Source organism: Coregonus clupeaformis, chromosome 15, assembly GCF_020615455.1.
Source record: "Coregonus clupeaformis isolate EN_2021a chromosome 15, ASM2061545v1, whole genome shotgun sequence".
In the NCBI taxonomy this organism is placed as follows: Eukaryota; Metazoa; Chordata; class Actinopteri; order Salmoniformes; family Salmonidae; genus Coregonus; species Coregonus clupeaformis.
Window position 1 is genome coordinate 12,336,734 of NC_059206.1, and position 14,496 is coordinate 12,351,229.

A 14,496-nucleotide genomic window follows, 5' to 3' on the forward strand; every position below is an offset into this window, starting at 1 on the left:
AACTGGCTGTAGTATATGTAACTGGCAGCAGTAACTGTAACTGGCAGCAGTAACTGTAACTGGCTGTAGTAACTGTAACTGGCTGTAGTAACTGTAACTGGCTGTAGTAACTGTAACTGGCTGTAGTATATGTAACTGGCTGTAGTATATGTAACTGGCTGTAGTAACTGTAACTGGCTGTAGTATATGTAACTGGCAGCAGTAACTGTAACTGGCTGTAGTATATGTAACTGGCTGTAGTATATGTAACTGGCTGTAGTATATGTAACTGGCTGTAGTAACTGTAACTGGCTGTAGTATATGTAACTGGCTGTAGTAACTGTAACTGGCTGTAGTAACTGTAACTGGCTGTAGTAACTGTAACTGGCTGTAGTATATGTAACTGGCTGTAGTATATGTAACTGGCTGTAGTAACTGTAACTGGCTGTAGTATATGTAACTGGCAGCAGTAACTGTAACTGGCTGTAGTATATGTAACTGGCTGTAGTATATGTAACTGGCTGTAGTATATGTAACTGGCTGTAGTAACTGTAACTGGCTGTAGTATATGTAACTGGCTGTAGTAACTGTAACTGGCTGTAGTAACTGTAACTGGCTGTAGTATATGTAACTGGCTGTAGTATATGTAACTGGCTGTAGTATATGTAACTGGCTGTAGTAACTGTAACTGGCTGTAGTAACTGTAACTGGCTGTAGTATATGTAACTGGCTGTAGTAACTGTAACACAGCACTCCACCAACACAGCTCATTGGTCCCAGTTTCTCTGACAGTAATGAGCTTTTTGAAAGTGTTATCTCTGGTAATACCTGGGATGCCTCCCAAATGGTACCCTGTGGGCTCTGGTCAAATGTAGTGCACTATATAGGGAATAGGGTGCCATTCTCTGGTCTAATGTAGTGCACTATATAGGGAATAGGGTGCCATTCTCTGGTCTAATGTAGTGCACTATATAGGGAATAGGGTGCCATTTGGGATGCAATTGTGGTAATTCCTTTCTGGTGTGGGTGGGTATTACTGTAATTGCATGTCAATACAGAGACATGGAAATGAATGTGTGAAAACAGCAGAAATAGCTTCCGTAAGCAGTTAAGCTTCTCTGTTCCTTGAGGTAATTTGAAATGGCACGGATTTGGGCCTTTAACGTATTTATAGACGGATTAAAATGTATCCGACGTTAAAAGCTCAAATCTAATTTCATGTTTGAAGTTCTGTAATTTTGTCTTGAAAATTTCACAGAACTAATAACACAACGGTTTTGACCCCGTTTTTAAAGTACTAAACTGACACCAGACACAGTCTTGAGGTGGTCAATTACTGCCCAGGTGAGGTACCTTCTCTGGTATTGTATTTTGTGTCGCATAGCGGCAGGTAGCTTAGTGGGTAAGATCGTTGTGCCAGTAACCAAAAGGTCGCTGGTTCTAATCCCTGAGCTGACTAGGTGAAAAATCTGTCGATGTGCCCTTAAGCAAGGCACTTAACCCTAATTGCTCCTGTGAGTCGCTCTGGATAAGAGCGTCTGCTAAATGACTGAAATGTAAATTAAAATGAGTATGTCCTATAGCATGTGCTCGTTTGGTTTGGGGCAACATATAAAATGTTCTCCCTAGGTAAAAAGGGTAATTAGTGGTATCGAAATGACAGCCACGAAGAAATGTACCAATGTATGCCTTTTGAGTCATCATGGACAAGATGCTCAAATGTTTTTGCCTACTATATTTCATTCCAGATGTGGTCTTTCCAACACAGTGCTTTACCGCCCCCCACCGGACAAATGCGGCATAACATCTTATTATTTTCACGAATCAGATAAAGAGAAGATCTCTGCGAATCAGAGTTGAGAGAACATGTCACATGACCAACTGTGGCGAAGTCAAAGACAGATCTTTGAAGCCATTTCGGCCATTGTGGAAAGTGGAAAGGACCTCGCCAAGAAAGGACAAAATAAAGCGTTGAAAGGCAGAGAAAAAGGACAAGACAACAACTGTCGAATCTGCCAGTAACTCGCGATTGTAGAGATGGTCCAATCGTGCTCTGCTTACGGATGCAAAAACAGATATCATAAAGACAAAAACATTTCATTTCACAAGTAAGTTCAACTCCGACCTCAACACGGTCACTCTATAGAAAACTAGCATGATCATACATGCTCGAACTGTCTAGCGTTGTCTTGCTTAATATCTAGCCAGTTGGCTAGCTATTATCACAGCTTTCGCACAGTTGTTGAGAATCGCAAGATTCCCCATGACCTAGCCTCGTCGCGAACCAGGCTTCACTAAAACGGGATACGTGACAACGACGTGATTTTGGAAGTATGGCAACTCGAGGCTACCCATAACCTAGCTAACTAGCTTCTGTTACCTTAGTTGTAATTGGGTTCAACGCGTCGAAATAGTTACCCATCATGGCGCTGTTAGTGTTGCTTATAAATAGTAGATTTCAATGTTATTGCTTCCACTCACTGATATCTTGTGAACGTTTGCTACGTTCCATCATGCATCAGACTGGTGCTACGGTCCATCATGCATCAGACAGGTGCTACGGTCCATCATGCATCAGACAGGTGCTACGGTCCATCATGCATCAGACAGGTGCTACGGTCCATCATGCATCAGACAGGTGCTACGGTCCATCATGCATCAGACTGGTCCTACGGTCCATCATGCATCAGACAGGTGCTATGGTCCATCATGCATCAGACAGGTGCTACGGTCCATCATGCATCAGACAGGTGCTACGGTCCATCATGCATCAGACTGGTGCTACGGTCCATCATGCATCAGACTGGTGCTATGGTCCATCATGCATCAGACTGGTGCTACGGTCCATCATGCATCAGACAGGTGCTATGGTCCATCATGCATCAGACTGGTCCTACGGTCCATCATGCATCAGACAGGTGCTATGGTCCATCATGCATCAGACAGGTGCTACGGTCCATCATGCATCAGACAGGTGCTACGGTCCATCATGCATCAGACAGGTGCTATGGTCCATCATGCATCAGACAGGTGCTACGTTCCATCATGCATCAGACTGGTGCTACGGTCCATCATGCATCAGACAGGTGCTATGGTCCATCATGCATCAGACAGGTGCTATGGTCCATCATGCATCAGACAGGTGCTACGGTCCATCATGCATCAGGCAGGTGCTACGGTCCATCATGCATCAGACTGGTCCTACGGTCCATCATGCATCAGACAGGTGCTACGGTCCATCATGCATCAGACAGGTGCAACTGTGGGGATCTATTTTCTTATAACTAGATGTGATGCCTAGCTTAGAAATAATACATTAATGATTAAACATAATAGGTTTGTACTGTACTGATACAGATTGTTTAATATAACAAGCTGTGATTAATGTGGGGAACTGTTAGGGGGTAGGATGAGGTAAGACTTGTGTCTCACATACACACACACACTGCCTCTTTGTTAAACCGCTCAAGGACATGTGTTCTGCTACAAAGATGTCTGAGGTTGCTGACTCGAGACAAGTTGTAAAGATAACAACTAATGCCTGGCAACAGTGAAGCGCCAAGGGGCTGGGACCAGCCTGAGCGCCAACGATAGGCTGAGTAAGTCTAAACCACGCTCAGTCTCTACTCTGATAGGCCAGCAGGGAGCAGGAACTATCTCTGTCAGAGTATTTAAATAAGAACTTATAACAATGGACCAGTTCTCTGACTGCCCTGCATGGTGTTTCAGTAGACCCGTATATACGAACATCATATTTACCGTTGAAGTGTTTTGCATTAATTAAAATACTAGTCTATTTTAGAAGACGTGTATTGACCTCTTTTTGTTCCTATACCAGATTTGAATTGACGCAACTTAACACAACGGTCCATCATGCATCAGACTGGCATCCCAATCACGAAGCTGAAGTTGGCTACAGTGAGGGGAAAAAAGTATTTGATCCCCTGCTGATTTTGTACGTTTGCCCACTGACAAAGACATGATCAGTCTATAATTTTAATGGTAGGTTTATTTGCACAGTGAGAGACAGAATAACAACAACAAAAATCCAGAAAAACGCATGTCAAAAATGTTATTAATTGATTTGCATTTTAATAAGGGAAATAAGTATTTGACCCCTCTGCAAAACATGACTTAGCACTTGGTGGCAAAACCCTTGTTGGCAATCACAGAGGTCAGACGTTTCTTGTGGTTGGCCACCAGGTTTGCACACATCTCAGGAGGGATTTTGTCCCACTCCTCTTTGCAGATCTTCTCCAAGTCATTAAGGTTTCGAGGCTGACGTTTGGCAACTCGAACCTTCAGATCCCTCCACAGATTTTCTATGGGATTAAGGTCTGGAGACTGGCTAGGCCACCCCAGGACCTTAATGTGCCTCTTCTTGAGCCACTCCTTTGTTGCCTTGGCCGTGTGTTTTGGGTCATTGTCATGCTGGAATACCCATCCACGACCCATTTTCAATGCCCTGGCTGAGGGAAGGAGGTTCTCACCCAAGATTTGACGTTACATGGCCCCGTCCATCGTCCCTTTGATGCGGTGAAGTTGTCCTGTCCCCTTAGCAGAAAACACCCCCAAAGCATAAGGTTTCCACCTCCATGTTTGACGGTGGGGATGGTGTTCTTGGGGTCATAGGCAGCATTCCTCCTCCTCCAAACACGGCGAGTTGAGTTGATGCCAAAGAGCTCGATTTTGGTCTCATCTGACCACAACACTTTCACCCAGTTCTCCTCTGAATCATTCAGATGTTCATTGGCAAACTTCAGACAGGGATGTATATGTGCTTTCTTGAGCAGGGGGACCTTGCGGGCGCTGCAGGATTTCAGTCCTTCATGACGTAGTGTGTTACCAATTGTTTTCTTGGTGACTATGGTCCCAGCTGCCTTGAGATCATTGACAAGATCCTCCCGTGTAGTTCTGGGCTGATTCCTCACCGTTCTCATGATCATTGCAACTCCACGAGGTGAGATCTTGCAAGGAGCCCCAGGCCGAGGGAGATTGACAGTTCTTTTGTGTTTCTTCCATTTGCGAATAATCGCGCCAACTGTTGTCACCTTCTCACCAAGCTGCTTGCCGATGGTCTTGTAGCCCATTCCAGCCTTGTGTAGGTCTACAATCTTGTCCCTGACATCCTTGGAGAGCACTTTGGTCTTGGCCATGGTGGAGAGTTTGGAATCTGATTGATTGATTGCTTCTGTGGACAGGTGTCTTTTATACAGGTAACAAGCTGAGATTAGGAGCACTCCCTTTAAGAGTGTGCTCCTAATCTCAGCTCGTTACCTGTATAAAAGACACCTGGGAGCCAGAAATCTTCCTGATTGAGAGGGGGTCAAATAGTTATTTCCCTCATTAAAATGCAAATCAATTTATAACATTTTTGACATGCGTTTTTCTGGATTTTTTTGTTGTTATTCTGTCTCTCACTGTGCAAATAAACCTACCATTAAAATTATAGACTGATCATGTCTTTGTCAGTGGACAAACTTACAAAATCAGCAGGGGATCAAATACTTTTTTCCCTCACTGTACTTAGGCTATTCACAATCGGCAGATTCAGCACTGACCGATGTAGCCAGTTGGAGAAACGATGGTTGGATGTAGTTAGCGAACTGTAGTTGTGCTTGGCTAACGTTAGCTATTGCAACAGTGACTAGCTACTTGACTGCAACACAGTAACTACATAACAGTATTTTGTGAACCTTTGTTTTGTGTTTTGATACCGTAATGCAACAATACTTTGTCATGTATTGCAGATTCCCACTAGCACGGCCAGACGTGTGTGGAAAATGGGTTGCAGCCATGAGGAGAAACAACTTCAAACCCACCAGATACAGTAATATCTGCTCTCAGCATTTCACTAAAGACTGCTTCAAACCAGAGTGCAACAACAGAGTCCTGAAGGAGAATGCTGTACCTTCACTGTTCTGTTTCAGTAAACTACAAATCAAGGTAACACATACAGGAACCTGTAGCCTGGTCTCAGATCTGTTTGTAGGACTTGGCCAATACCTTTGGGCATTGTCACACCTATCACGTCTGGTGTTACAATTTGCATGACAATGACCTAATAAGTTGACAAGACAGAACACATCTGGCACCAGGCTGGGGTACGTATACCAAACTATCAAACATTGAATTCTTTAGATTTGTACTTACATTTTGTACTTAATTATTATTTTTCATAGGCAGAGTCCTTGGCGGACCCGTTCCCTCCAGAGATGGACTTCCCTCTGACCCTCCCCCTCCTCTCTGACCCAGAAGAGACCCAGACAGAAACGCATCAGACTGTAGACCCCCTGCCCCTGGTAGAGAACCTTCCCCACAGCATGTCCGTCTCCTGCGACCACAACTACACCGTAGAGGACACGGTTCAGCAGAAGAAGAGGATCGAGCAGCTGGAGGAACAGCTGGACAAGCTGAGGAAGAAGTTAAAGACGGTACAGCAGAAGTGCCGGAGGCAGGAGAGACAATTGAAGAGGTTTAAGGCTATCGGAGAGTTCCAGAGGGCGAACAGGGACCAGGCGCTAGGGGAGGGATATGTGATTCTACCCAAACAGCTTTATGATGTGCTCAAAGGGATTGACCCCGTAGAGGGACTGTGAAGCCCCAAATACACCTAGCCATGGGCGCCAGTCTGTTTGTGCAATGGCAAACAATGGCTTGACTATGAGCAATGGAGTTGGCAAGACCACAAACCGATCTGGGACCAGGCTAAAATAGGACCCTGGTTTTCCCTGGATCTGCCTTTTTCTTTATTGGGGTGGTCCCAGGTTATCAGTCCCTGCTTTACAAGGTCTGCGAGAGGACACATCACCCCTCCTAACAGAGGTTTAGCGGATGGCTAAGCGATCCCTACTACCTTCCTGAGACCTGGGAGTACTGTCATCCTGTATCCAGAGGTGTCTTGTCTGGGTCAGTGGTATTGATGGTGATTCTTGTGTATGTTGTGTCAAGTGTGGAGGGTTGAGAGTTTGCGAACCGGTCGGGCGGATTTTCCACTTGTCACAGACATTTTTCTTTTGTAGCATTTTATTTCATTTTCTTCAAGCCGTAATCTGTTAAGGGCAATCCCTCTGAAAGTACAATGACTCTATTTGGGGAGTTGTTTTAGTGTGGTGGAGGGATTAACTCTGTACTGTACGTCATTGTTTAGTATTGGTCAATCTATGCCTACTGTTGGACAAAATGGAATGATAAAATGGAGGGTTTGTAATTCGGTTGGCGCTTTCTCTTTCCACTGCAGTGATATGAAATCATTGTAGCCAACTGGTTGTCTGTCAGCTGTGTCACTTTGAACTATTGTTATGGCTGGGAATCAACAACCTTGTGTTGGGTCAGGGGTTTCCAGTGGCGTTCTAGAAAGAAAACATTGGGATGAATATTGCTTAGCAACAACAGATTTTGGACAAGGGATCTGTGGGAAAGTTTAGAAGGCACAATTTGTGTTGGTATCCACAGTAACCCATCAATGATGCATCTTTTCAACTCAATTCTTCTTGTATTCCCCCCCAAAAATGTTGTTTTGACCATAAATACGCTGTAATTTAAACTTAACTGCAAATGGCACACTGACCCATGGCAAAATGTGTAGAATCACAGGAAATTCGCTTTAAAACTGCAAAATGTTGTCTGGTGCCAGGAGCCCGAGACTTGAATAGTTGGGCCTTGCACTGCAGAGGTCATAGTAAAACTGCTTGGATGCTATTTTTTTTTTTTATGCACTCTTAAGTAGGAGTTGTGTTCTGATATTATGAGGGGATCCCGGATTAAATAAAAGTTTGGCAACCCCTAATACAGGAAATGGGGTGCCATTTGCTAAATGACGTAAATGTAAATGTAAATTTAGGAGACACACAATGTAAAGATTTTTGTTGAGAAAGGTCGCGTCAAGGTGAAGTTTCTCTTAGGTACAGGTCCAGGATCAGTTTAACCTCCCCCAATCCTGACCTTAACCATTAGTGGTGAAAATGCAAAACTGACCCAAGATCCGTCTAGGAGCAACTTCACCCTACTCCGGTAAAGACTATCTTAGTGGAGAATCTTATCTCTTGTATTTATGTTGAAAAGACCAAGTCAAAGGGCTGTTATTAGGGCTATGGTGATATTAATCATATTTAAAGCCATATTTACTTAAGGGAAAATGGACCTTGATTTTAACAGGTGTGTTTTGGGGAAAACATGGTTGCATATTGTGTGCGACCCTGTCTGGTGCAATTAGAAAAATGTTTCTCAAAAATTAAATTGATACCATTATTTATTTGGTTTTGTAAATGATCTGTGTTCATACTTCCCAATTCTCTTATGACCATCCTATTTTGTTACATTTTCAATAGCTTGTGAGGCTGGGATTTTTACAGGAGCCCATTCTCTAGCTTTGTTCACATGGTCAAACTCCCAACGTCTGTTAAGTTATTGATTTCTTTCTGTGTTGGCATATACTTAAGTCATAACTGACCATCTCAGCTTCAACCCCAAAAATACTGTATTGCCTGTTTGCAATAGGATGCGGTAGCGGTCAATCGAACTCGACCAAAACAATGGAGTTTCCATGGAAACGCGTGTGGCCTCCCCCCAGCTAAATTAGACCGCATTTAGCCTGTTGTTTATATGTGTATTTCACACTGTGAGGTAAAAATCTGAGTATAATACTTGTATTGATGACAACCCCAACACGTGTTCATGTCATCCTTACCAATCAACTGCATTACAGTTAAAAAACGACTTGACTACCACAACCGATTTCTGTATGCTAGCAATGCGAACCAGCTGGTACGAGAGTTAGCATTTAGCAGTCACTTCTAAACCGGAAAAGGGACAACTTCTGCATGTTATGCTATGAAAACAGCCAAAATATATCCAAATTGGACTGAAGTAACCACATTGTGGGCTAGTTACAATACATAAATCATGACGGATTTGACTAATATCCACTCTGTTACATCAGATTTGTTGAATGTGCGCCAATCTGGTTAACGGAACGTCTGCGTTCCATTGACTCCTTTACTGCATATTATGGATTGGCTTTCTTGGCACAACTTTTGATAAAGGTGATACCCAGTTATTGCCCCAGTATCTGTGCGTTAAGGCTGATTTACAGTCCGTCTATCGACATATCTGTAGACAATTGTCGTAGCGATATCATGAACATTCTGTTGGCGTCTGACATCAAACTTGTGTTTTCGTTATGAAAAAGTATAAACCCAAAACGACAGGCTCTGCATGACATTAGCAGCCTGGTGCTCCAAATAGCATACTTTCTTTATTTTAACACCAATAAACCCATCCATTAAAAAAATTGTATTCAAGGTGTGTTCGTAAAATTCAATCTGGAGTGCCATAGTGCGCTCTGGGAGTTCGTAAATTCAGAGCATTGTCAGATTGTCCGTTCGTAAATTCAGAGCGTTTCGGCTCTCGGAGGGTTCCGAGCACCCAAGCTAACTGGCTAACATTGGCTAGCTAACTGGCTAACATTGGCTAGCTAACTGGCTAACATTGGCTAGCTAACTGGCTAACATTGGCTAGCTAACTGGCTAACATTGGCTAGCTAACTGGCTAACATTGGCTAGCTAACTGGCTAACATTGGCTAGCTAACATTGGCTAGCTAACTGGCTAACATTGGCTAGCTTGCTAGCTACTTCCAGACACAAATGAGAGAACAGCTCACTGACCATTTTACTCGCCCTAGCAGAGCTGGTTAAGCTGTTTTCATGTTATACAGAGCGTTAGTGACTGTAACTGTGCTGCTGGCAACAATTTAATTACGCTTTTTTTTTGCCAACCTTTACTGACACCGGCCATATATTCAACAGGTGTTGAGTGTTCGTAAATTATTCTGCGCTCTGGCACATTCAGACGAGAGTGCTCTGAAATCGGAGTAGATAGCCCGAATTAACTATGTCCATTGAGAACGCGCAACGACTTTAACTCTTAGCTAAGAATGATGTGAATAATCAAGTCAATAAATGTTGGGTATTTAGTTACATTATCGTTAATATACTGCCTGGCAAGTTCAATGTATTAGTAGCCAACTAACGTTAGGTAACTAGCTAACATACCGGTACATACTGCTGTAATGCGGTTCGTAAGGATAGCGTAGCTAACAAATTATCAGCCAACATAACGTGTAATGTAACTTATTTGGAAAGTCATTACTTTATTACATTGCTCAACATTTTCTTAACATTTGTCATAATTAGTTAAAGCAGTGAATTTGTTTCCGCTCTCGTCGGACTTCGGCTGCATATTTTCCACCATTTTCTTCAAATCTGAAAACGTTGTGAAGCCACGGCCAATTTCTGAAGAATTGCATTATGGGCCCTTAAAGCACGGAAATAGTGTCCACTGCTTGTATACTTCGTATTTTGGCGAATGTAGTACGACATCCGGGAACCTTTGGCATACTAACTATATCCATATTATGACCGATATGCATATTACATACTCAATTTATGTCACAAATAGTAGGGTTAGTGCAGTCAGTATGAGTATTCGAACACAGCTCTGGTCTATGGATATGTTGATAGACCAAGTATAATGCCACATTCAAAACAACTCAGAACTGGGAAATCTCCGACTTCTGAGCGTTCAAGACAACTAGGAACTCGGGGGGGGGAAACGAGCTCCGACTGGGGAAATTCGTTTTGAACGGTCATCCAACTCGGAATTCCAAGGCGGGAACTCGGGCCTATTTCTAGAGCTCCGAGTTTCCGACCTGAAGATCACCGAAGTCATGATTCGACCTCGTTTTTTCTGAGTTCCCAATTGTCTTGAAAGCACCATAAACTGGCCTTTAGAGATTTCGACTATACGTATGACTTGTCTCCTTTAACGCCCAGGAAGCTCAGATTCAAACTCCCATTAGACAGCTCTGCCAGCGTTAAAATGTCAAAATACGTTTGTCACTCACCAAATACAGAGATCCGCTGAGCAACTATCTTCATTTACGCCCACACCCGTCGCTATGGGCGGGCCATAGGGGGCCAGGCCCGCCCCCAAAAAATGCTTGTGCCCCCCCCCACTTGAGGGAATTTATTATTAAATATATGTACTGTAGGCTAATAATAATTGTGCCCTGCCCTCCCATGCATTTCATATGCCCCCCTTAAGACTGAGGTCTGGCGACGGGTCTGTTTACGCCCATTACAGCCGGCATGTACTTCCAAAAAAGGTGTAAATAAAAATGTACAAGCAACCAAAAAAAAAATGCCTATTCTGCACCTCCAATCACTCATTACTGCCACGCACAGGTCGGAAGTCGACAACATCCCAATGCACTGGAATACTGATTTTGTGCAGGTAATATATTTTTTTTACATCACCAGATGTCTTTGTAAAACAGTGTTTCTCTAGTTTCAGCACGAGATGGCACTATTGTTAAAACTACAGTAAGGCCATGTAAATTAGTTTGTAACCGGACCCTTTTTGATCCCGTGGTTGTTAAAGCTGTAATAAATTAACTTTATTTGTTCTAACAGCCGATATTGCAATTCAAAGTGTCTAAGAGGAACCTGTGTGGCCTTCCTCCCATATTGGGAACACAACATCGGTTTCTATGTTCTGTGCAGCCCCACGGTCCTCCTCCGCGTTGCTGTTGGTCGGTGTCGTTTCTCCTCGCTGTGGGAGACGGAGCACTAGCCGGAGACAGGCAGTTGTGTGTGGGATTTCTAGAGGAACGACGGCCGGAGAGCATATGGTTGGACTTAGCTAATGTTCAGGTAAGGACGATACGCACAAAAATAGAAAGTATATTTTATGTTTTCAAATAGCACTTTAAAAGGGAATTGAATGCGTGCAGTTGTACCCTGGTCATCCAAGCATAACGTTACTTAGTTGCGTTGCTTGTTTCAACGAAAGTTTCTGCCCTTTGATGTTACAGTGTTTCAACTTTCAATCGCTGTTTACGATTTGAATTAAATGTGATCCATTTATTTTCCGTTTCATTCTGCATAGCCTCGATTTATTCCTACATTTGCGAGTTTGCTTTTCTGTAATTTTCGCAAATGTAGGAGCCTGCATTACTCTTCCCATTTCCTGGGGTCTCCAATCTCGAAAGAACAGTGACTAATCTGATCATAATATTATCCTATGGATTCGAACAACTACTTTTCTAGTAGCCTAGCCTCTTATTAAAGCCTGTGTTGACTATGTTCTGTTGAAATTAATGCACAGTTCCTTTTTTAAATTAATATTCAACCTACTCTGAAATAAAGTCAAACGTTTCACTGCAGGCAGGTTTTTGCGTGCTGGGGTGCTAACGCATGTGTACAATAATGGTCAACAAGAAAGTAGCCTCCTGGTCAATTTATTGTGATGGACCAATAATTCAGACTATTGAGTATAATGACAATGGATGAAAACAATCAATTACCGCCACTGACTAAGGATAGAGGGGGAATGAATAATTCACAGAGCCTGCCTTCCTACATGCACAGTATAAACCAGGCTACATGCACAGTGCTCTCATAGACCAATTTATACACCAATTTATAATCTACCTATTTAGTTTGAATGAAAAATTAGAATTGTGTCCCTTCGTGTTCCCGCATGCCTAAGCAGAAGTAGCTTGTGGGTTAGTTGGTTCTAATCCCCGAGCCGACTAGGTGAAAAATCTGTCGATGTGCCCTTAAGCAAGGCACATAACCCTAATTGCTCCTGTAAGTCGCTCTGGATAAGAGCGTCTGCTAAATGACCAAAATGTAAATGTATGTATTGTCCCCCATTGGCAGAGTTTACTACTCTTAAGGCTGGATATATCCGTGTGCTGTTGTACCTCTCCCTCGGTGCTGTGTGCCCCTGACGTGTGTATAGAGCTGATGACTAACTCATGTTGCTCTCTGCCTGCTGTCATTGTTGGTTACATTTCAAAGTCTTGTTATGTAACAACTCCTCTGTTCCCACCGTGGTCCAAATATTAACACTTTCTCTCTTTCAATCTTTAAAAAACGAAAACCTGAAACTGTCCATGGTATTGGCACTGGAGCAATACAACTCCATGATCATCTGAGCTGTTTCAGTGGGTTATTCCTGTCCTGACATGCTCCTGGTGGCTGCATGGAGCATGAGTGAAGGACACGTGGTTCTCCTCCATAACTGATGCCCTATGGGGCAGGAAGACGGGCATCAGTCACTCACATCCCTAGGCTATCCTCTCTTTCTCCGTAGGCTATCCTCTCTTTTCATCATTGGTACCCTGGATACGTGTGTTCTTCCATCTTAGCCACATATTCAACTTACAGGACTGGAAATTCACCTCTGTGATGCCATGCATTTCCTCATAGCAGATTAGACATGGAAAACACCTAGACTCTCCTCCCAAAAACACCAGTATCTGAAAGTACCTGCAGTTCAGAGAGTATCTAAGTACTGATAAGGTGCAAAGTTGTATAAATGCCAAGGTGAGCCAAAACCTGGTCACTACAGTGACTAGGCCTACCTTGTATCCCACTTCAACAGTGATTTGTTTGAATATGTTGTGTGTTCAAGGTCTCAGGGGAAAGGAATGTGTGAGAGCGGTTTGGTTTCAGAAGTGCCAAGCACAGAGACGGAGTTCCATGGGTACACATGGATTCTATAGTGTGAAATATGACAGATTCAAGCTTACAGTGAGGGGAAAAAGTATTTGATCCCCTGCTGATTTTGTACGTTTGCCCACTGTCAAAGAAATGATCAGTCTATAATTTTAATGGTAGGTTTATTTGAACAGTGAGAGACAGAATAACAACAAAAAAATCCAGAAAAAACGTATGTCAAAAATGTTATGAATTGATTTGCATTTTAATGAGGGAAATAAGTATTTGACCCCTCTGCAAAACATGATTTAGTACTTGGTGGCAAAACCCTTGTTGGCAATCACAGAGGTCAGACGTTTCTTGTAGTTGGCCACCAGGTTTGCACACATCTCAGGAGGGATTTTGTTCCACTCCTCTTTGCAGATCTTCTCCAAGTCATTAAGGTTTCGAGGCTGACATTTGGCAACTCGAACCTTCAGCTCCCTCCACAGATTTTCTATGGGATTAAGGTCTGGAGACTGGCTAGGCCACTCCAGGACCTTAATGTGCTTCTTCTTGAGCCACTCCTTTGTTGCCTTGGCCGTGTGTTTTGGGTCATTTTCATGCTGGAATACCCATCCACGACCCATTTTCAATGCCCTGGCTAAGGGAAGGAGGTTCTCACCCAAGATTTGACGGTACATGGCCCTGTCCATCGTCCCTTTGATGTGGTGAAGTTGTCCTGTCCCCTTAGCAGAAAAACACCCCCAAAGCATAAGGTTTCCACCTCCATGTTTGACGGTGGGGATGGTGTTCTTGGGGTCATAGGCAGCATTCCTCCTCCTCCAAACACGGCGAGTTGAGTTGATGCCAAAGAGCTCAGGGGGCAAACGTACAAAATCAGCAGGGGATCAAATACTTTTTTCCCTCACTGTATATCAAAGATACTCTCTCACCTTTAGTATAGTTATTTAAAATATATGCATAATGGGTGCTATAACATCACTATAAGTCCTAATGGGTGCTATAATA

General features: G+C 43.2%; 1 protein-coding gene across 1 annotated transcript; it reads left to right on the plus strand.

Moving 5' to 3' along the window:
• Window positions 1–1,896: 1,896 nt before the first annotated feature.
• On the plus strand, window positions 1,897–8,229 carry LOC121581830 (THAP domain-containing protein 1). Its single transcript, XM_041897192.2, has 3 exons — window positions 1,897–2,087; window positions 5,730–5,925; window positions 6,162–8,229. Exons 1-3 carry the CDS (start codon window positions 2,017–2,019, stop codon window positions 6,576–6,578), a joined length of 684 nt encoding a protein of 227 aa, XP_041753126.2. The 5' UTR covers window positions 1,897–2,016; the 3' UTR covers window positions 6,579–8,229.
• Window positions 8,230–14,496: the final 6,267 nt, after the last annotated feature.